Raw genomic sequence first — 22,880 nt, 5'->3', positions numbered from 1 at the left:
TATATCAAAAGAAAATTGAATTCTTTTACAAGAAGAGAAGATTTCTTATAAATCTACTGTAGGCTGGTATTCAGAAAGCAGTAAACTTACGGCCAAATACAAAAATATGCACTGAAACTTGGCCTCAGCTGGCAAGTAAACACCCCAACTTTAGGAGTGCACATATAGACACTTCAACTTGTATAAACTTGGACCCGTAAACACAAATTTCTGGCCGGTCTAATAGGTGAGTTACACATGCTCCTATGTGGATTAGTGACCTAATCACAGGCAGCCAACTATTTTACACATGGAATTGAGATATAAAAAAACCAAAAATAAATTAAGGTCGAATTAAAGGGTGCAGAGTCGGTGAATGTATTCATTTCTAAGGGAGAAAATTTACTTTGAGTCACACAACAAACACTACTTGTACGAGACCTCATTAAAATTTGACAATTGGAGTACTTGTCCCACTTTATTAATTTTGTAAATTCTTACAAAATTCAGATCTTCTTCTCTCTCCCCCACTTTATAGTACTTGTATGAGACCTCATTAAAATTTGACAATTGGAGTACTTGTCCCACTTTATTAATTTTGTAAATTCTTACAAAATTCAGATCTTCTTCTCTCTCCCCCACTTTATAGTTTTCTGATTAACAACTGAATATGGATCACATATTCATAATTTATTATCAATTTACATGCATTACTTATAAGATAAAACAAAGTGTTTTAAAATTATACCGCCATTTGATCGTTCTCTCTTATTCATGAAACAAAGATCCATTTTGCAAGTTGCATCTGCTATCACTTGTGAGCACCTAATTTTTGACCATATTTAAATTTTTCATCATTTTTTAGTATGTAGAAATATTTTAAGTTTAATCTACTTAGTTTGGCACTTATTTCACCTTTTTATAGGATTTATTTGAGAAAATTGAAAACCACAAAAAAGAATCACATTTTTAGTACTAGTTTTAGTTTGCATTTACAAAAAAATAAAGAAAATTACAAAAATATATCTTCTTTTAATCTAGTATTTTAATAAATAAGTTAGTCACATTTAATTATTTTAGTCATGTCTTCTTCTCTAGTCCTTTCGGCGTAGGTTAAGCTAACGTGCGTCGATCTCGGTTATGGCTGGAAAGAAGGCTCGAGGTAGACCTAAGAAGCAACAAATTCAGGTAGATGACAAAATTCCAAAGCTCAATAACATAGGAAGGAACTCAGCAACGCTTATGGAGTCTATTTCTAGAGCTTCGAAGATGCAAGTTGGATATGGTATTCTCACCAGATCCCTCATGTCGGTGCTTCAGGATCAGTTAGTCAACAACAGAAAAAGGCAAATCAAAGCCCAATCCTCATGCATGCCGACCTAAAGGGTAGTGTCACACCTCCCTCTGCTCGAGTTGCTACTGTTCCGTTGAAGAACAAGGAGAAGGAAGTTGTACCTCAAGCTTCATTACCAGTACCAGTCATTATTCTGTTACCGGAGGTGCCTAAGGAGTCTACTTTGGCTGGAGTACTAACATTTAACAGATATGCTGCTAATGGTACGACATTGAGTTACATAACTCCTGAAATTGTAGAAGGATACCTAGTGGCTAAGCTTGAAAAACCAGAAACTAAGAAGGAGAACTTGAAATTGAGAAGGAAAACTTGAAATGGTGAAAACCTGGATACAATTATATGAAGCGATACATTAATCAGATGTGGAACGCTGTGACTATGCCAGAATTATACTATCATGATGAAGGTTATTACATAGTCAGGTTTCAAAATATGGCTGATATGAAAGAAAGTATATGTGCTAGTCCATATACAGTGAACAATAGACCTTTGATAATGAAGCAATGGTCTCTACAGTTAGATTTAGGCTCAGAATTCTTGACAGAAATACCTTTATGGGTAAGATTTCCTAAGATGCCTATGAACTGCTGGAGTGGTAACTCATTGAGTATAATTTCAAGCACCATAGGAATTTTAATGTTTGCAGACGAGTGCACTGCCAAACAATCATAAATTTCTTTTGCTAGAATTCTTATTGAAGTAATTGTTACCAAGCCATTACCAAGAAAGGTACCAGTCATGGATGAATCATGTGAAATATTTGAATAGGCTGTTGAATATGATTGGAAGCAAGAATTTTGTGAAAAGTGTCTTAAAACTAGGCATGAATGTGCAAAAATTCCTAAAGAGGGAGTTAAACATGACCAACAGCCCAGGAAAAGGAGGCCACCACCAGTGAAGCAGGTATGGAAAACTGAAGAAGCATCAGTAGCTTCTACTTTAGGAGAAGGCCAAAAACAGGTAGATGAATTAAGCAAGGAAGTAGAGTGTACTTCTGAGCAACCTGAGAATCTTGATGACAAGCAACTAGCAGAGGAAGGACTACAAAGACAACTAGAAAAGGGGAAGATTGCAGTAGAGATCAATGGGGTTCCAATGAACTACGCTAAAGCAATACCATCTCATGTGAAGCAAGGACCTCAACAACAAACAAGTTCAGCTGTGATGGCTAACTTGAAACCACCTGCCACAGGTGGTCCAGCTCACCCTACCCGAAGTCTTGGATGGTGTGGAACATAAGGGGTACCAACAAGAGAACAAACAAAAAGAGTTTTGTACCTATATAAAAGAGAATAATATTAAGTGAGTTGGCTTAGTAGAAACAAGAGTCAAGAAGGATAAGGCTGACCATATAGCTCAGCTAGTGGTACCATGATGGCAAACTAGATACAATTATGAAGAGGCACTTAATGGGAGGATGATGTTATGAGATCCTAACTTTTATGAGATAATATTGCTAGAATAATCTTCTCAAGTAATGCACTGTAGTATTGTTGGTCGAAAGAATCCAAAGAATTGCCTCATGACAGTAGTGTATGGCTTCAACATCATTGATTAGAGAAAACCTTGGTGGCAACAGTTACAAGCCTTATCAGCACAAAGCTCTAAACCATGGATCATCTGGGGAGACTTCAACTTAGTTTTTACAATTCAAGATAGGCTTTATGATAATCCATTCACAAGCAATGAAGTACAGGATTTCTTAGACTGTATGCACTCGTTAAACTTGAATGAGTTACCTTAGAAGGGAGAATTTTATACATGATCAAACAAGCAACAAGGTGCTGATAAAGTCTATAGCAGGATTGATAGAGCTATAGGGAATGATTACTGGATGCAAAAATATGGGCAAATGGAAGTAGAATACAGATTGCCATTAATTTCAGATCATGCTCCTATGGTAATTAGAATAAGAAGTGTTGAACGAAGTGGTAAGATTCCATTTAAATTCTTCAATGTATGGGCTGACTATCCAAACTTCCCGGCATTGGTAGAAAAAATATGGAAAGGTCACCTAAGTGCAGATCCTATGAAGAATGTCTGGTATAAGATGAAGGTTTTAAGGCCATTACTAAGGCAACTAAATAACAAGGAATTCAGAGGCATCAAAGAATACACACAAATATCCTGCTGTACAGTACTATATAAACTTATTACCAAGGTATTGGACAACAGACTCCAGAAAGTTATAGCTTCTATAATTTCAGATACACAAGCAGGGTTCATCCGAGGTAGAAAGGTGGCAGATAATGTCTTACTTGACCATGAGTTGGTTAAGTCTTATTCTAGGAAGAATATTTCACCAAGATGTTTCATCAAGGTAGATATTCAAAAGGCTTATGATACAGTGGATTGGAGGTACTTACAGCAAATGCTAGAAGGCTTGGGCTTCCCAAACAAATTCACTAAGTGGATTGTTGAATGTGTGACAACTGTTAACTATACTATACTCATTAATGGGGAAACAACTAAGCCATTTGATGCAGCTAGAGGGCTCAGGCAAGGGGACCCTATGTCTCCCTTTTTGTTTGCCATAGAAATGAAATACTTGAGTAGGAACTTGAAGACTTTGAAGCAGAAGAAGGCTTTTCATTATCATCCCATGTGTTCAAGGCTGGATTTAACTCACTTAAGTTTTGCGGATAATCTCCTCTTATTTGTAAGAGGAGATGCTGCATCTATAGCACTACTACATGACAGATTCAATAGTTTCTCAGCAGCATCAAGTCTTAAAGCTAACCTAGCCAAAAGCTCTATTTACTGTCGAGGGGTCAGCTTAGAAATGAAGCATGATATACATCAAAAACTAGGCTATAGTCAAGGATCTCTCTTTTTCAGATATCTGGGCATACCACTTGACACAAAGAAGCTCTTTGTAATGCAATGGCAGCCACTCATTGATAAAATAGTGGCTAGGATATCCTCTTGGAAAATAAAGAAGCTCTCATATGCAGGCAGAATTCAATTTGTGCAACATGTAAACTTTGGTATTCAAGCTTATTGGGCTCAAATATTCATCATACTGGCTAAAATTGTCAAAGCAATTGATGCCTACTGTAGAAGCTATGTGTGGTCGGTGGAGAATATAATTACTAAAAAAGCTTTAGTGGCATGGGACATGATATGTTCACCTAGAGCAACAAAGGGGCTTAACTTGATCAACTTGGCACTATGGAATAAGGCTGTAATCACAAAAACATGTTGGGAATTGGCAAACAAAAAAGATAAGCTTTGGATCAAATGGATCTATAGTTACTACATTAAGGATCAAGTCTTTGCCACCATGGGAGCACCAAAGCAGGCATCATGGATGGTCAGGAAAATATTTGGAGCAAGGGGTAATCTGGATGTCATCAGCAATAGCGAGACTTACCTAAGGAATGTAATCAAACATGTTTACTTGCAACTATTAGGAGAGCTATCTAAAGTCTCATGTAAAGGTTTAATGTATCAGAATCAAGCACGACCAAAAGTAGTCTTCACAGTGTGGCTACAAATTCAAGGAAGATTGCTCACTACTGACAAATTGAAGAACTGGGGAATACAAGTGGAAGACACATGCTGCTTTTGCAATCAAACACCAGAAACGAGGGATCATATATTTGCAGAATGTGCATTTGGTAGAAGCCTATGGTCAAGACTCATGCAATGGTTACAGATACAACAACCATCTACAACATCATGGTTTGATTGACAGCACTAGATTGTAATGAAAACAAAGGGGCGATCTCAGCTAGCCAGGATACTCAAACTAGTGTATGCAGAAAATACAAAAAGTGTGGATTGAGAGAAATGCAAGGATATTTGAGAAGCAAGTAACAACATGGGATGTACTTGTAAGGAGAGTGGTCTCCATGTGCAATATTAGAACCGAGGGTTATACTCATGTCCTTCTAACAAAATATAATTACTGAGTAGTTATGTAACAACCCGACCGGTCATTTTGAGCTTTAGCACATCGTTCAGCGGTTTGAGGCCTTGGGTAGCTTCAATTCAGGTATTATGACTTGTACGTGTGGTCGTAATTAAATTTCGGAAAGTTCAGAGTTGACTTGGAAAGAAAATTCTAATTTCGGATGCTTTAAATTGGAAATATTGACTAAGGTTTGGCTTTTAAGTAAACGACCTCGGAATTAGGATTTAAAGGTTCCAATAGGTTTGTATGATTATTTTGGAGTTGGGCGTATGTTCGTATTGAGTATCGGATCACCAGGGAGCATTTCGACGCTTATTATGGAAGGATGGCATTTTGAAGGCTTAAGAATTTCCGAAGTTTGGTTTGAAGGAGGCTTTGGTGTTATCGATGTCCGTTTGCGATTCTGAACCTTGGAATGAGTTCGTATTGTGATGACTTGTACGCAAAGTTTGGTGTCATTCCAAAATATTTTGGTATGGTTCAGACGCGTTCGTCGAAGTTTAGAAGTTTAAAAAGATTTAAGAAGGATTTTGGTCATCGATTCATAGTTTTGATGTTGTTTGATGTGATTTGAGGCCTCGAGCAAGTTCATGTCATGTATTGGGATCAGTTGGTATGATTGGACGGGGTCTCGGAGGCCTCGGGTGAGTTTCAGATAGAAATTTGTAAGTTAAGGAATGCTAGTTTTGGCCAATTACTGGTGCAATCGCACCTGCGGAACGGGGCTACAGATGTGACTCTGCAGAAGCGGCTAGGCTAGCGCAGATGCGGATTTTGCTGGGGGAAGGCTGAGACCACAGATGCGATCGAGTGTCCGCAGAAGCAGAACCGCACATGCGGGTAAGGAATCACAGAAGCGACCTCGCAAAAGCGAGGAAGAGGGCCGCAGAAGCGACCAGAGGTGATCAGCGCAGACAACGCAGGTGCGAAGCAATTCCCACACCTGCGTGAGCGCAGATGCGGTGCCTGGAGAGTAGAAGCGGGCAGGTATGTTAGGCACGACTTCGCAGAAGTGTGGATTTTGCCGCAGAAGCGGAAGGTCGTCTGGGCAGAGGTGCTTTTATAAAAATGGGATTTGGCCCATTTTCTTCCATTTTTACATGGTTGGGGCAATTTTGGAGAGTTTCAAAGGGAGATGTTCATCAAGCAACACAAGGTAAGTGACTCCCACCTATTACAAGTTAAATACATGGTTTGTATATGGATTTAGATAGAGAAATTAGTAGGAATTTGGGATTTTGGTGGAAAACCTAAAATTTGGCATTTTTGGATTTTAACCACGAAATTGGACACAGAATTAGTAATAAATTGTATACTTTAGTTCGTGGTGTTATGGGTAAAGTTTATCTTCGAAATATTCGGAATCCGAGCACGTGGGCCCGAGGGTTATCCTTGTTGGATTTTTTTAGCGGAGTTGGAATCATTATAAATTGTTACATTATACGTATTGGGGTATATTTTGATTGGTTTACATGTTGTTTTACTAGTTTTGAAGAGACGAGCACCGTGTTGAGGTGTTTGAGTGACTTTGGAGCCTGTTATGGAACTTCGGAGCGAGGTAAGTCTCATGTCTAACCTTGTGAGGGGGAAACTACCCCTAGGTGATATTTATTGTTATGTGCAAGTAGTTGTGGGTGCGACGTACGCACGAGGTGACGAGAGTCCGTACATAGCTAAAGCATGTTTATGTCCGGGTAGACTTAGGATCTTATCATGAAATGTTAGAATTTATTGAATTCACTCTGCTGGCTTAATTAATTGAAGTTATAACTGAAATCGATTTAGAAATAAATATATGCACACTAGGCCAAGCCTTAACACTTTGAGTTTTGGGTGAGTTATTTGAGAAATGGTAAAGATTATATTCATTTTATGCCCATGTGTTGTATTGTAAACACGTGTCTCGTAATTCAGTAACTTCCTTTATTTTCTTGTGGAGAGGGCCGAATGCCTCGGCTGTATATAGATGCATATATGGTTTGTGTCGCACGACCCTCGAAAGTGTACGCATTATTCCGGATTGGTACGAACGTCCACGGCAGAATCGTGCGCTATATCGCTAGTAGTCTGAATATTCACGAGCTAAACTTTCCACTGATGCCCAACATTTTATATGGTATTCCTTACTTATTTGATAATGACACTTGACATTTTTCTAAGATGTTAAGGTAGAATATAAGATTTAGAAATTTATGCTTCGAAAGAATAAATTGAAAGATTATGTAACTTACAGATTTACCCCATCATTGTCGTATGCCTCATATCTTCTATGTTTTATTATATTGCTTTATTGGACCTTTAGTAAGTGTCGATGTCGACCTTTCGTCACTACTTCTCCGGGGTTAGACTAGATACTTATTGGGTACGCGTTGATTTACTTACTCATGCTGCACTTCTGTGTAGGATCTGACAGGTTCATTGATGATCAGTTTGGCGCATAGGCGCACTTGTTGAGGAGCCTTCACGTGAGCTACATTTCAGGCTACGCATCGCAGCCCATCGAGTCTCCATTGTACTATTTATTTTATTCTGTCTTATTATATTCGGGACAGGTGTTGTATTATTATTGTATTCCTTAGAAAATGCTCATGCACTTGTGACACTGGGTTTTGGGGGTTCCTATGGGTTGTTCGTTATTGTAGTTGTGTAAATTCTATTTCATACGATTTGATTCAGGAAAATTATGGTTTCAAAATACATGAATGGGTAATTAAGTTGATCAATCACCGTTGGCTTGCCTGGCAGTGATGATTGGTGCCATCACGACCTTTAGTGAATTTTAGGTCATGACAGCTTGGTATCATATCATTAGGTTCACTTAGGTATCACGAGTCATGATCAACTCTAGTAGAGTCTGGCGGATCATTACGGAGACGTCTGTACTTATCTTCGAGGGGCTATAGGGTTGTTAGGAGCACTTCCATTGTTGATTCCTCATCGTGCAATTTGATTCCATTGAGGCTTGTACCTTTATTTCCTTCCTACTCAATCCTATGCGATGTGAAGCGCTTGTTTTCAATTGGATGTCTAGGAGTTATATTGGTACTGCACATGTGGTGCAGGATGTTTTTCCCTGTGTGTTCGGGCAGACTGTTATCGTCACCTTGCGGAAGGATGTTCTTTTGTTCCTGCTCAGTATTTGTATTTCCTATGGTTTTGAGGCTATGCACATCTTGCTATCATGTCCATGAGTTACCACACCATGTTGGTGTAATGGTAGAGTGCTTATTTATGTATCGCGGCAGCGAATGACTTGAAAGGAGGATTTCTTAGTGCATGATTTAGAGATTTAACATTTAATTCCAGCAAAGGAAAGGCAATCGGACTATGGACATTAAGGTTTTGGTTGATGGAGTAATGAGATTTGGTAGTTTTGAGCGTGGTAAAATTTTTATTGTGATGCAGTGTCGTCATCCTTGTTTGAACACATTACGATTCGCCAGTGTTATGGTCACCTTTGATTTTGCCTTCGGGGAAGGGTGTTGTGAAATGGTGCTTGAGGGGCGGTTGTCAGAGATAGTTATGTGCAGCGGTTCAGAATCGAATTATTTTCTAATGTTGATGGCTCAAGAAAGATGATCTTCGAAGAGGCTTAGAGTCAGTAACAATTTATTGGTTAAGGTACTACAGAGATGGATTTTTGATTTGATGCAACAATTGAGCAGCGAAGTATGAGGAAGGACATGGCGGGAAGTGTTTCGCGGTGGTTGAAGTACTAGCAGGTCAATTATGAAAAGCAGAGGTTGAGAAGTTGCTTAAAGGAGATGGTTCAACTGAAGTAAGAGTGGCAGATTAGCATATAGATTATGTGGTAGGATAGCCGCGTGCCTTGATAAGTGTAGAACGGTTTGGGAATCGCGATGGAAGGTGACCCGGTCTACGGATTTTATTTGGAATGGTGGTTACTGTACGAAGAAAGATTAAATGTGGCAGAAAGGAGTTGCTTGAAATAAAGAGGGTGTGAAGATTTGATTATCGTTTCTGATGCAATATGATTTGAATTTGGAAGGTATTGTTGAACTTTTAGTTGATGTCAATGGGGAAGGAACATACTTATACAACTGGTGGGCGAGCATGGGCTTAGGAGAATTTAGTGATTACGTGGTAGTTTTACCCAGTGCAGCGTCGTTGGAAGGTGTCGGTAAGGAATCCCACATGTGGGTTATCTCCTGTGATCATGTTAGCGGTTGCGTGATATTGATGAAGCTTCTGCGAAGAATACCACTTGCTACCTAGTAAGAGGTTTTATATGTGATTGTGACTGGTGATTCAGAATGTTCATGAAAAGCTTAACAAAACACTTCGAGAATTTTGGAGGGTTAACGGTGCGAGATCATAGTAATTGAGAAGGAGGAATCATTGTGTGCTCTATATTACGTGGTGTTAGCTTAAAGCTAAGTAGGGGAGCCCACCGTCTACGATTGGATCGCGTGGGTATCTGCTTGTACGATTTTTGGTTATCGGTGTATTGGTGGATATTTATAACTAAGAAAAGGAAACATCAGGGGAAAATTCAATAAAGAACTTTATGGACGTATGCTATATTCGGCTTTATTGATGCATGTTCAGGTTTTTGGAAAGACTCGAAGCTTATGCTTTTATGGATGAGATGTACAAGGAAAAGAGTTCAGCCGGTTTCTTCTACGAGAGGGTATTCATGTGCTAGTAGAGTGTTAGAGTTTGGTTATATTTAGGACCAGGTCAGAGTGGGTGACTCTCGACAACGGTCCTAGTGGGTTCAAGAATTAAAGTGCAGTATTAGAGGAAAAGAAGAAATAGCTTCGGACTAGCGGAAGGTCTTGCAGAATGGGTGCACTAGTTGGAGATGATATTGTGCACGTAAAGAAATATGAGATGATTCATGGGTATTGAGATGATGTGGTCTCGCTATTCGGGTCACTCGGGGCAAGTCCAGATTTAGTTCGTTATGTTGTGAATGGAGCTAATATATTTCTAAGTCAGGACAAGGGTAAACTGAAAGAAGTTGGGTTGGTTAGTAATGGTTGAGTCGGCATGATTGTGGAAACAATCAGTTCCTTCGGCGTGAGAAGTCATACATGTGGTTGTACGTGTGGGCTTGAAAGCCACCATAACTTGATTGATTTAGGAGGTATTTGATTCAAATGGCCTTGTTGTGTAAATGGATTCTAGAAGAGTCATGGCGGTTTAGGTCACGACTTGAGGTTTGTATTTTCTGCGGTTTTGGAATTTAGTTGCGTGTTGCATTGATTTTTCTGAACTGAGCTAAGTGAAAGGCTTCTAGCCAATGAAATGGTTATTCCACTAGTAGTTCAAGGGTTATGGTGAATGCGGGTATTATCGCGTAGCGGCATGATAGGTGCAGTGATCGGCATATGAATTTAAAAGTTGAGGATCAAGGTTGCGGTTCGGTGTTGACAGGAATGTCACAAGCTCGGATGAGCAGGGATGAATTCAGATGTTCAGAGTAAGCTGGCATTTTCTTTAGTATCACTTGAGAATGGTGTTCTGCGGAAGGGGCATTGTGTATTGATTTGCGGGTTCTGGAATTGCTTTACAGATTAGAACGGTTGGTGGTATGGGTATGCAGACTTTGCTACTTGGTGAGAAAGTTCGTGTGAGAGTATCCCACATGAAAATCTGTATAAGTGTGACATGTTAGTCAATTGATTGTTAAATATTGAAACCAAGTATGAAGATTATGGTAATATCGTTAATGCGAGAGTTTATGCCTGAGAGGTGTCCAGTTCCTTGGGCTGTGGACCGTGTGAGCTTGTTTCAGATTTGATGATTGTTCTTATGTGTCATGAATAAGGCCATTGTGGATCTTTCGAAGGTTATTGGCCCGGCATGGTATGACCAGAATCAGTGTGAGGTCCGTTGGTGGGTCTAATGTGAGTGTGTGCTCTACGTCAGGTCGTATGTGTTCATTCGTCATAGCATTTCTTACGGATGAGGCATCATGCATTGTATGTTGTTTTCGTTGTAAGCTATTCCATGTATATCTCTATTGTGCCATGTGGGTTGTGAGACAACTTGATTATTCGCACACGTATTGAGGTCCCGTGTAGCTTGTGGCGTTATGTGAGAAAGGGGCTCTCGAGATGCAGGTCATCATTGCAACTTAGCTGTGCTTGGGTTTCGTAGCGTATGGCGCTATCTGTCTCCCCAAGATGTGTATTATGCGCTTGGCGTGCTTGTGGTCGATATTCAGGCATTTCATAAATGTAAACATTACGACTTGATGTGTGTGTTTTCTTCTTGATTGTTATGTGCGGATCGGGTGGCACGCCTCCATGAGTATATTATTTGGGTCGGGTTGCACGCCACAACATTGTCATGTTTGGATCGGGTTGCATGCCGCAATAATGTCATGTCGGATCGGGTTGCACGCCGCAATAGCGAGATGATGAGCACAACTCATTACACTTATTTTGTGTGTCTTGTTTTTCATCCCTAAGGTAGGTTCACATCATCTATTTGGCCGTTTTATTCGTTATGCGGGCTGGGTAGTCCTTCTTCAGCGTTCGTTCTTCCTTATGTATCGCATTTGAGTTATAACTTGTTGGCACGTTGTGGGCGTCATATAAGATTTTTGGCAGTGTCTGAGATGAATTATTGCTTGACCAGCTTGTCCTGGGTGAGACGAGATTATTGGACCTGAAATTTGTGTAATCAGATCTATATAAGGTACATTAAAGAGAAAATATCGTTATTCAGTTCAGAATGAGGTAATGGTTCTTGTCAGGAGGAGAGACTCCATGAATTATTGATTCGGTAGGTGGTTATGAGTTTCTACATGTCTCTTTGGTCGTGGCAGTATTGCGAGAGTTGGAATATGACTTATATGTATTATTAGGTGTGTTATGGGTATCAGATTCATGAAATTGTAGCTATTGTGGTCGGGGGATGTTATTATGGGCAACCGACTTACGTGGTGCATGGTGTGATTTCAGCATAGGTGTATGATCATGTTTTGGTACAGTGTGTGGTGATTGGTACAGTATTCGTATTTTAGATTTAGCTCTTATAGAGAAATTCGGAGGTTGGAATTTGGTTTTAAGGCTTATTGACTAAGTAAAAGGGAGAATCTTCAATCTGACTCGACCTTTTGTGTTCAATTGGATTGTGGTGGTACGGGTAGGTGCACGAGGTGTTAAACAGTGATTTTGGACAACTCCGGAGCAGTTCCTAGCATGTTCAAGGACAAAAGTATGTTTAAGTGGGGGAGAATGTAACGACCCGACCGATCGTTTTGAGATTTAGCGCGTCGTTCGGCGGTTTGAGACCTTGAATAGATTCATTTCGGGTATTATGACTTGTACGTGTGGTCGGAATTGAATTTCGGTAAGTTCAGAGTTGACTTGGAAAGCAAATTCTAATTTCGGAATCTTTAAATTGGAAAAAATGACTAAGGTTTGGCTTTTGAGTAAACGGCCTCGGAATCAGGATTTGAATATTCCAATAGGTTTGTATGATAATTTCAAACTTGGACATATATTCGAATTGAGTATCGGATTAACCGGGAGCATTTCGGTGCTTATTATGGAAGATTGACATTTTGAAGGCTTAAGAATTTTCGAAGTTTGGTTTGAAGTAGGCTTTGGTGTTGTCGATGCCCGTTTGGGATTTCGAGCCTTGGAATGGGTTCGTATTGTGATTCATGACTTGTACGCAAAGTTTGGCATTATTCCGAAATGTTTTGGTATGGTTCGGATGCGTTCATTGAAGTTTAGAAGTTTGAAAAGTTTTAAGAAGGATTTTGGTCGTCGATTTGTAGTTTTTATATTATTTGATGTGATTTGAGGCCTCGATCAGGTTCGTGTCATGTATTGGGACCAGTTGGTATGATTGGACGGGGTCTCGGAGGCCTCAGGTGAGTTTCAGATTGGAATCAGATTGAAATTTTTAAGTTGAGGAATGCTGGTTTTGGCCAATTGCTGGTGCAATCGCACCTGCGAAAACGGGGCCACATATGCGACTCCACAGAAGCGGCTAGGCTAGCACAGATGTGGATTTTTCTGGGGGAAGGCTGAGACCGCAGATGCGGTCGAGTGTCCGCAGAAGCGGAATGGCACATGCGGGTAAGGCATCACAGAAGCGAGGAAGAGGGCCGCATAAGCGACTTGAGGTGATCAGGGTAGAGGCCGCAGGTGCGAAGCAATTCCCGTACCTGCATGAGCGCATATGCGGTGCTTGGAGTGCAGAAGCGGGCAGGGATGTTGAGCACGACTTCGCGGAAGCATGGATTTCACCACCGAAGCGACGCCGCAGAAGCGGCCAAGATGATCGCAGAAGCGGAAGGTCGTCTGGGCAGAGGTGTTTTTATAAAAGCGGGATTTGGCCCATTTTCTTCTATTTTCACTTGGTTGGGGCGATTTTGGAGAGCTTCAAGGGGAGATGTTCATCAAGAAATACAAGGTAAGTTACTCCCACATATTACAAGTTTAATACATAGTTTGTATATGGATTTAGACATGAAAATTAGTAGGAATTTGGGATTTTGGTAGAAAACCTAGAATTTGGCATTTTTGGATTTTAACCACGAAATTGGACATAGAATTTGGAATAAATTGTATACTTTAGTTCGTAGTGTTATGGGTAAAGCTTATCTTTAAAATTTACTAAATCTGGGCCCGTGGGTCCGAGAGTTGTCCTTGTTGGATTTTTTTTAGCGGAGTTGAAATATTTATAAATTGTTAAATTATACGAATTGGGGTATATTTTGATTGATTTGCACGTTGTTTGATTAGTTTTGAAGAGACGGGCACCGAGTTGAGGCGTTTGAGTGGCTTTGGAGCCGGTTATGGAACTTCAGAGCGAGGTAAGTTTCCTGTTTAACCGTGTGAGGGAGAAACTACCCCCTAGGTGATATTTATTATTATGTGCAACTAGTTGTGGGTGCTACGTACGCATGAGGTGACGAGAGTCCGTACGTAGCTAAAGCATGTTTATGTCAGGGTAGACTTAGGATCTTATCATGAAATGTTGAAATTTCTTGAACTTACTCTGCTGGCTTAATTAATTGAAGTTATATCTGAAATCGATTTAGAAATAAATATATGCACACTGTGCCAAGCCTTAACACTTTGAGTTTCGGGCGAGTTATTTGAGAAATGGTAAAGATTATATTTATTTTATGCCCATGTGCTGTATTGTAAACACGTGTCTCATAATTCGGTAACTTTCTTACTTTTCTTGTGGAGCGGGTCGACGCCTCTGCAGTATATAGATGCATCTATGGTTCGTACCGCACGACCCTCAAAAGTGTACACATTATTCCGGATCGGGCCGAACTACCCCGGCAGAATCGTGCGTTATATCGTTAGTAGTCTGAATATTCACGAGCTAAACTTTTCACTGATCCTCGGCATTTTATATGGTATTCCTTACTTATTTGATAATGACACTTGACATTTTTCCGAGTTGTTAAGGGAAAATACAAGATTTAGAAATTTATTCTTTGAAAGAAGAAATTGGAAGATTATGTAACTTACAGATTTATCCCATTATTGTCGTATGCCTCATATCTGCTTATGTTTTATTATATTACTTTATTGGACCTTTAGTAAGTGTCGATGTCGACCCCTCGTCACTACTTCTCCGAGATTAGGCTAGATACTTACTGGGTACGCGTTGATTTACGTACTTATGCTGCACTTCTGCACTAAATGTGAGGGATTTGACATGTTCATTGATGATCACCTTGGCGCGTAGGCGCACCTATTGAGGAGACTTCACGTGAGCTAAACTCCAGGCTACGCATCGTAGCCCACCGAGTCTCCATTGTACTATTTATTTTATTCTATCTTATTAGATTCAGGACATATGTTGTATTATTATTGTATTCCTTAGAAAATACACATGCACTTGTGACACCGGGTTTTGGGGGTTCCTATGGGTTGTTCGTTATTGTAGTTGTGTAAATTCTATTTCATACGATTTGATTAAGGAAAATTATGATTTCAAAATACAAGAATAGGTAATTAAGTTGATCAATCACTGTTGGTTTGCCTGAGGGCGATGTTAGGCGTCATCACGACCTTTAGTGAATTTTGGGTTGTGACAAGTTAGCTCGTGAGAGTAATTGTATAAATGAGGTTAGGAGGTTGTGAAGGTTAGAGTAAGTTGTTTTTTCCAGTATGGAAGTAGGTCGAGGTGATCAACTACTTTGTAAATATTTACATTGGTGGTTAATACAAAGGTGTTTAATTACCAAAAAAAAAAAATTATTTTAGTCTAAAAATAGTTACTGATTTTCTCCTTTTGACTTTAACTCTAAAAGAAAAAAGAGACGAACCAATTACATGATGCTATTGAAAAGAAAAGATTCCACTCTATCCAATTTTGGAACAATTCTTGGCCAGATATTCCTAATGGCGCACACACTAACAATATTCCTTTCTTACCCATAAACAATTTCACACGTCATTTTTATTCTCTTCTATTTGATTCTCTTATCTTTTTCCTTGCTCCCCAATTAATCCCAACACATGATTTGATGCCACTCTCTACAGAATATTCCCACACACACTACATAAAGAGAGCACCCGAAAAGGGGGTTGGAAAAAACAGAGATATCTGAAAAACGAGAGAGCAACCGTTTCTCTTCTTCCCCATTCACCTGAAGAGGTATGTATATTTTGTTGAAGATTTTCTTTTTCCCTTTTGAATTGGTGTTTTCAGGTAAATTTGTGTTTTTAATCTGTCAAAGGGAAGGGAATATTGACTGTAAATTTTGATCTTTTTCATATATTTGGCCATATTATCTGGTATATTTTCAACCTGCTCTTGCATTTGTTGGTTTTAGCTTGCCTCAAATTAAAGCCAAAAAACAAATATGGTGAAAATCAGAGGCGGAGCTACGATTTCAACTTTATGGTTTAAGATTTTAGGATGATGACTTCAAGCAACTAATAATTGAGTTTTAAATTTAATATTTATACATATTTTAAGTATATGTATAAATATTATCAAAAGAAATTATCAAAAGAAAAATGAACTTTACTCACAGGAAGAGAGAACACTAATTGTAGGCTGGCATTCATAGGTTAAGAAAAGGATACAACTAATGTTCGATAAAAACTTACTACCGCACCGAATGTTTACACAAAACTAATGAATGTAAGACATACTCTACAGAATACAGCAGTAGCCAGTAAATCAAAGAAGTAATTGCATTGGCAATCTGCACACATCAATACTGCAATGGAGACAGCTACAATTGAAGTATTGCCTGATTGCCTCATTCGCAAAATAGTTTCCTACCTTAGTTTTAAAGAAGCAGCCAAGATGAGCATTCTCTCCAAAACATGGCTACAAGCCTGGTTGACTCATCCCAACTTGGAATTCACAGTTGATTATCACCACGACATGAAAGTGGTGGATAAAGTCATGGAGAGATATAGGGACAGAAAAATCCCTATTGAAAAGTTTGAATTATCATCAGATTCTAGTTCTCGTGAAGATATTGAAAAGTGGCTCGGAATCGCTCTTCAGAATGGTGTTAAAGATTGTAGATTTCATGGCTTAGCATGCCCCTTGCCTATTTTCATAATCTTGGCAGCAAAATCTTTAAAAGAATTGGTTTTGACACGTTGTAATCTGAAGAGTGTTTCTTTATCTAGAGGTGTGGCGAACCTCTTTTATTTGGAGAAGCTATCTCTATCATCTATCTATTTGAATGAAGACATGCTTCAAACTCTACTCACTAATTGTCCCTTGATTGTCAGTTTCGTCATTGATAGTTGTTATGGGTTGGATAAGATCGAGCTGCGGAATCTTCAAAAGATCAGGTCAGTTTCCATAACAAAAAGCAGTAGAAAACGTGTTAAAATCCAAGCACCAACTCTTGAACACTTTTCGTATTATCAGTTGTCTGTGGAAAAATTGGATATTGTTGAATGTAAGAATTTGAAATCTGTAGAACTATCATATGTGACTCTATCTGGTGGTTTTCTCGAGCACCTTATCTCTGGATTCCAATTCCTTGAGTGTTTGATAATAGTTTGCCTTGGTAAAGGGTCGGAAAGGTTTAACATTTTGAGTCGATCTCTAAGGGTATTGAAGATTGAGGATTGTGAGGGTGTAGGAGAAATTGATGCTCCAAATTTGGAATCAGTTGAGTATATTGGAGATCAAATTCCTAGGCTTAAAATTGCAAAAACGTCAAGCCAATTGAAGCACTCACAGATCGTTCTTCACTGTCAGAACAATTTAAATGTTGTGTGGTTTTATGAGTTGAGAAGGTTCCTGTCAAACTTGACCTCTTGGTCTCAAGTTTCCCTTCATTTTTCCAAATGCCATGAGATAAATAGGAAAGAATTGAAACCGCACGATAGAGTTGCTCTCCCCCAAGTGGACGTTTTAGATGTAGATATAAAATCATCTGGGAATTGCCCAACTTTTGTGGATGCTTTGCTATGGAGTTGTCATCCCAAGAGACTCAACCTATCATCAACGGTTAAAATGATTATATGTTTCATCGATCGTTTAACGTATTTGAAGAATTCAAGTGATTCTACTTCTCATGAAAGCAAGCCTTACGGAGAGTGAGAACGTTTATTTTTTATTAGATTGGTGATGCAGTTAACTTTTCTCTATTTCAAATTGAATGCACTTATTTATCTCTAAAGTTTATTAATCTGTTTTTCAGGATACATTCTTTTTTTATATCTATCTTTACATTCTTGCACTTTCCTAAGTAGTTAAGTAGTCTGTTAAGTACTGATAATTGTGCTGAACTTGAATCATAGGATTCTTTATTCGGTGAGCAGTCTCAAGAATATTCATTAATTTGCATCAGTATGAAAGTGAGAACCTATTAACTTCTTCTTGGCTTATTTCCACTTACTGTTCTAATTTCACTTTGAGGTTATCCTGCATATTGTTTTGCGTTTAGACTTCTGATTTTTGTTACCTGTGCATCTTTTTCTTATTTCATAGGAGTATAGAACTGCACTTTATTTTTTCTTTTCTCACGTCGTGCTAAATAGAGCTTATGGACCAGATTCCACAGCTTTTAGAGATAAGCAGAAGCTGTGATACTTCAATCACAGCCATTTAGTACAAGTTTGCTAAAATATAAGTGCCCGTTTGTTTCTGTAGCAGCTTGACGAAAGCAACATAGAGTATCGTTTGTCACTCCCCAGCATAGAAATTTTATCCCTGGTACTCAACCTGCTGCATATACTAGTACTAAGATGATTAGATGTAGTTATAGCATGGTATATTTCTCTTTTACCACCCAATATAAACCAATGAAGTCTGTTTTACTTCTTCTGAGATGCTATTCAGAGTTTCATCTTTCTCGATCACTCAGGTCAGCTTTTTTGATAATTTTTCTCTCTTGTAAGCCCTTCCTTTCATATATGTAAGAATAGTGATTCCTACAAGTTCGAAGCCTTGACTCGGAAAAAGGTCCACTACTCCATCTCCAAATGGACAAACACAGTAAGCAATCGCATCCTTTTTGTCTGTAAATAAATTTAAGCTTTTTTGGTCTCCTTAATACTGATTTGATTGCTTCCATATATTTTAAGATGTTTTTCTTCCATTTTTTGTCACATTAGTGATGGACATGTCTTCCTTTTAGGGTTGTCTAAATGAACTAGGGCAAATTTGTTATTTGAGGGTTTCTTGTCCTTAGATATCTGGTTTTGTTATCCCTTTCAATGTCCTTCCTAATTTCAGTTTAAGACAGATTTCCCCATATCAAATTTTATAATTTGGCTTAGGGTAATGATTTCCTTTCTGAATAAATTTTCGGCCACTAACTGTTACAGGGAAAGTTTGAGTTTGACAAGGATTTTGAGTATTGTTGAGACTTGAGATTGCTTTGATAGACAAAAGATCATTTTATTACCATTATATCATTATTGAGAGTGCCTAAATCTTACTAGGGTGAGCAGCATTGACTTCACGTTTATAGAAGGACAAAAAATATGTAATGCACATTATTTTCACGACATATACAGAAGCTATAAAATCCAGTAGTACTCTGTTTTCCAGTAGTAAAAGTCCACTGGGATTAAGGATTGAGACTCAATCTGACATGAATCTCAAGAAAGGTATCATATGTCAACGATTTTTGTCTGGACATTGACAGGACGTTTAGTGGCTCCTGACAATCACTCCATTGCCAATCTTGGCGAATGGTATACTTGCGACTGAGGGTGGTATATGACTCAATACTCTAAGTAATCTATTCTCTTCTATTATTCAGTCCTATAGGTGGTGAAATAACTTCCAACCTCGGATCAACAGCTAGGCTTGCTATTCAGACTGGGGCAGTTGGTACTTGGTATCATTGTATTCAAATCATGGCTCTTGAACATGTATGTAACTTGCTTCTAACTTAGTACTTATTCTTTTTGTTTCATGTTACCTAATTTTGTTGTTCATGTAATTCCATATTTCAGAGGGTGTGGACTAAATTGTTTTTGTCTAGGTAATTAGGAATAAGAATGAATTGGCATGGACATTTTATACTCAAATTTTCTCTGGAAATTTTATCATGAGCTTGATATGAATCTTCTTATAAAAGTGTTCCTCAATTCAGAACTTCCATTACTTTTTCCAGATGATCGGTCATGGACAATGTTTTGCAATGAGCAAAATATGAACTCTCCCTTCGATGCTCGCAATTTCTTGCTTGATGGTCATTATAAAAGCATAGTTTTTCTGTAACAACGTTGAGCGTGTTTCTTTCTTCTTCTTCTCTCTCTCTCTCTATATATTTCTCTTTCCGCCTTCTGTTAGAATCTATTGATTCAATAATCAAGAGAAATGGTCTCAAGCTCAAAGCCATTATTCCTTAACCCCTGGAATTGAAGGCAACAATTCAAGGAGAATTTTAGCAGTTCATGGCTAATTGCTTTGACTATTGCAAGATTTCTTTTCCATTTGGTTTCTATTTATATTCTTCTATATCATCAAACTAACATTTGTGACAAACAAGAATGTGTTATTTGTACTCAGTCCAACAATAAATCATGTTCTTCTCCATCTCTACTTAATTTCTGGTTGTCAAACGTTTTTAAGTAGAATGTCTACTGAATCACGAAGAGACCATGTGACAACTGTTTTTTTCTTATTCTGTTTTGATGAAAAGAAAAAAATACATTAAATAGGAAGAAACACGTACAAAAAAAAAGAAGGTAAAAATGTTAAGAAAAAAAGAAGTTGAAACTTTATTTTCTAAATATCAAATTTGAAAAGTTAATAAAGACATTTATTTCGAACCGGATGGAATGGTTTCTTAATTATGAAAGGAGGATAAAAAATACCTATGTGCAAACAATTTTTGATTCTACATCCCAAAATATGTGTTGGGATTCAAGTACTACCGTTAACACATAAAATTTTCATTTCAGTTTTTTTTTTTTTTTTTTGGAATATGTTTATATATTGAGAAGGGAGATGCATGGAAACTAAAAAACTAACGTAATTTATTAACTTCTCAAATAGTCATAATAGTTAAACAAACTGATAAATTTCTAAATTTATTAAAGTTTTTATTGACCGCAACTAATTCCCTAGGTACTCTTTAAATCCAAGTCCAAGGTTTTTTAGGATTATCAAAAAGCCTTTAAATTATAGCACCGAACTTGGCTTAATTAAATCAAAAGGTTTTATGCGAGGTAGAATTCTGCCTAAAAAAAGGGTTTCCTTTACTTTTCCTTGTAGTTGTAGGAGTGTGACTTTATTATATAAAAGAAGCAATCTATAAACTCTGAGTGAATTTGTAGCAACGAAGATGGCGAGAGTAACAGCAGACATATTGCCTGAATGCCTTATTCAAAAAATACTCTCTTATTGTTCTTTTAAAAGAGCAGCCAAGATGAGTATTCTCTCCAAAACATGGCTACAAGCTTGGTTGACTCTTCCCAACTTAAAATTCAGAGCTCGTTATTATAAGGACGTGGAAATAACGGACACAATCCTCGAGAGATACAGGGACAATAATATCCCTATTGACACGTTTGAATTTTTAAATTGTTTAGAATCTTATTCTCGTGAAGTTTTTTTCCCTCCGATTGGTAAGTGGCTTGATATCGCTCTTCAGAATGGTGTAAAAGATATAGTGTATGAAGATCCTAGGCGCTTGGTTAGATCATACCCTTTGCCTATATTCAAAATCTTGGCAGCAAAATCTTTAAGAGAATTGGTTATGGAGGGTTGTGATCTGATGTTGCGGGGTTCATTATCTGGTGGTGTCACGAACTGCATTTCTTTGAGAAAACTCTCTCTATCGTATGTAAGGTTGGACAACAACATGCTTCAGACTCTACTTAATAGTTGTCCCTTGATTGACACTTTCATCCTTGAGTATTGTCCAGGGTTGGAAAAGATTGAGCTGTTGAATCTTCAAAAGATCAAATCAGTTTCCATTAAGACACGTGGAAACCAGCGTGTTAAAATTCAAGCACCAACTCTTGAACGCTTGTTTTGTTGTGGTGCTTTGGAAGAGTCTCCTATGTTGGATGTTGTCGAATATCAGAATCTGAAATCTTTAGAGCTATCAGGTATGAATATATCCGATGGATTTCTCCAGCACCTTTTTTCTAGATCTCAATCCCTTGAGAGTTTAATATTAGACAATGTCTGTAAAGGGTTGGAAAGGTTTAAGATTTGCGGGAGTCAATCCCTAAGGATCTTGCAGATTAAGGATCGCGAGGACAAAGTTGGAGAGATTGATGCTTCAAATTTGGTATCACTTGAGTATATGGGAGATCAAATTCCTAAGCTTAAAATTGCAAAAGAGTCAAGCCAATTGAAGCGCTCACATATCCGTCTTGATTTCTGGTCCGGGAATAATTTAAATGCTTCATGGTTCCGTAAATTGAGGATATTCCTATTAAGCTCAATCTCTTGGTCTCAAGTTTCCCTTTATTTTCACAAGTGCAATGAGATCAACATGAAAGATTTGCGACTTCACCACAGAGTTGCTACCCCCCAAGTAAACGTTTTAAATGTGTATATAAAGTCACGTAAAGGGCTTCCAACTTTTGTGGATGCTTTGCTATGGAGTTGTCATCCTAGGAAACTCATGCTAACCTCAACTGTTGAAATGGTTACATGTTTCACCGATCGTTTAATGTATATGAAGAATAGCAAGCCCTTGTACAGCCAATTAAAAGACGTAAAAGCCTATAAATTTGATTGTAAATATGAGGCCCTTACGGAGAAGAAGAAAGTTTATTTTTTATTAGATTGGTGATGCAGTTAATTTATTAAATATGACTAAGTTGGTGTTCTGTTTTCTCTCCAGTTCATATGAATTTGCTGTACGTTTTGTGACTTATTGATGCTGTCCACCATTTTTGAATAAAGTAAAAAGTCTAACTTCTTCTAGATTGATTAGGCAAGGCAGTATCTTCATTCACTATTAATTGGTTAGAGTATCCAACTGTATAGTAAATTAGTGCTCCTAAATATTCTTGATTCATCTCCTTGAAGTCTAAAATTGTCTCGGTTATCATCCGAATAACTCTTTATGACATAAATAGAAGTTTCAATGAAGACTTTAAAGCACGACGAATTGATCTCTTTCTCCTACGTTTACCAACATACATTGATTTATTTGACTTTACCTCACCAGGCCAACTTGGAGGAGAAACATAGTAGGATATATAGAAGCTATATACAGTC

The 22,880-nt window shown here is 38.2% G+C and overlaps 1 protein-coding gene across 21 annotated transcripts; it reads left to right on the top strand.

The window, feature by feature from the left end:
• Nucleotides 1-15,720: 15,720 nt before the first annotated feature.
• LOC107777546 (putative FBD-associated F-box protein At5g22720) lies at nt 15,721-22,469 on the top strand. Of its 21 annotated transcripts, none has more exons than XR_012698523.1 (6): nt 15,721-15,860; nt 16,961-17,023; nt 17,984-18,040; nt 18,584-18,680; nt 19,453-19,564; nt 19,810-20,242. XR_012698523.1 is itself a non-coding variant. In XM_075229326.1 (6 exons), the coding sequence occupies exons 2-3, from the start codon at nt 16,437-16,439 to the stop codon at nt 18,021-18,023; spliced, it is 627 nt and encodes a 208-aa protein (XP_075085427.1). In that variant the 5' UTR covers nt 15,721-15,860; nt 16,371-16,436; the 3' UTR covers nt 18,024-18,040; nt 18,584-18,680; nt 19,453-19,564; nt 19,810-20,242. The 21 variants fall into 21 exon arrangements, 17 of the variants coding, with proteins under 17 accessions (XP_075085427.1, XP_075085420.1, XP_075085418.1 ...); XM_075229326.1 differs by having other exon boundaries at nt 16,371-17,023; XR_012698524.1 differs by lacking the exon at nt 17,984-18,040.
• The last annotated feature ends 411 nt before the right edge of the window (nt 22,470-22,880 follow it).

Source organism: Nicotiana tabacum, chromosome 14 (assembly GCF_000715075.1).
Source record: "Nicotiana tabacum cultivar K326 chromosome 14, ASM71507v2, whole genome shotgun sequence".
NCBI classification, from domain to species: Eukaryota; Viridiplantae; Streptophyta; class Magnoliopsida; order Solanales; family Solanaceae; genus Nicotiana; species Nicotiana tabacum.
Note: the sequence above shows the minus strand (reverse complement) of the source record. Positions and strands in the feature narration are given on the sequence as shown.

Coding starts and splice junctions, on each gene's coding strand:
- LOC107777546 (XM_075229317.1), top strand. CDS start 16,437: ATGGAGACAGCTACAATTGAAGTATTGCCTGATTGCCTCATTCGCAAA.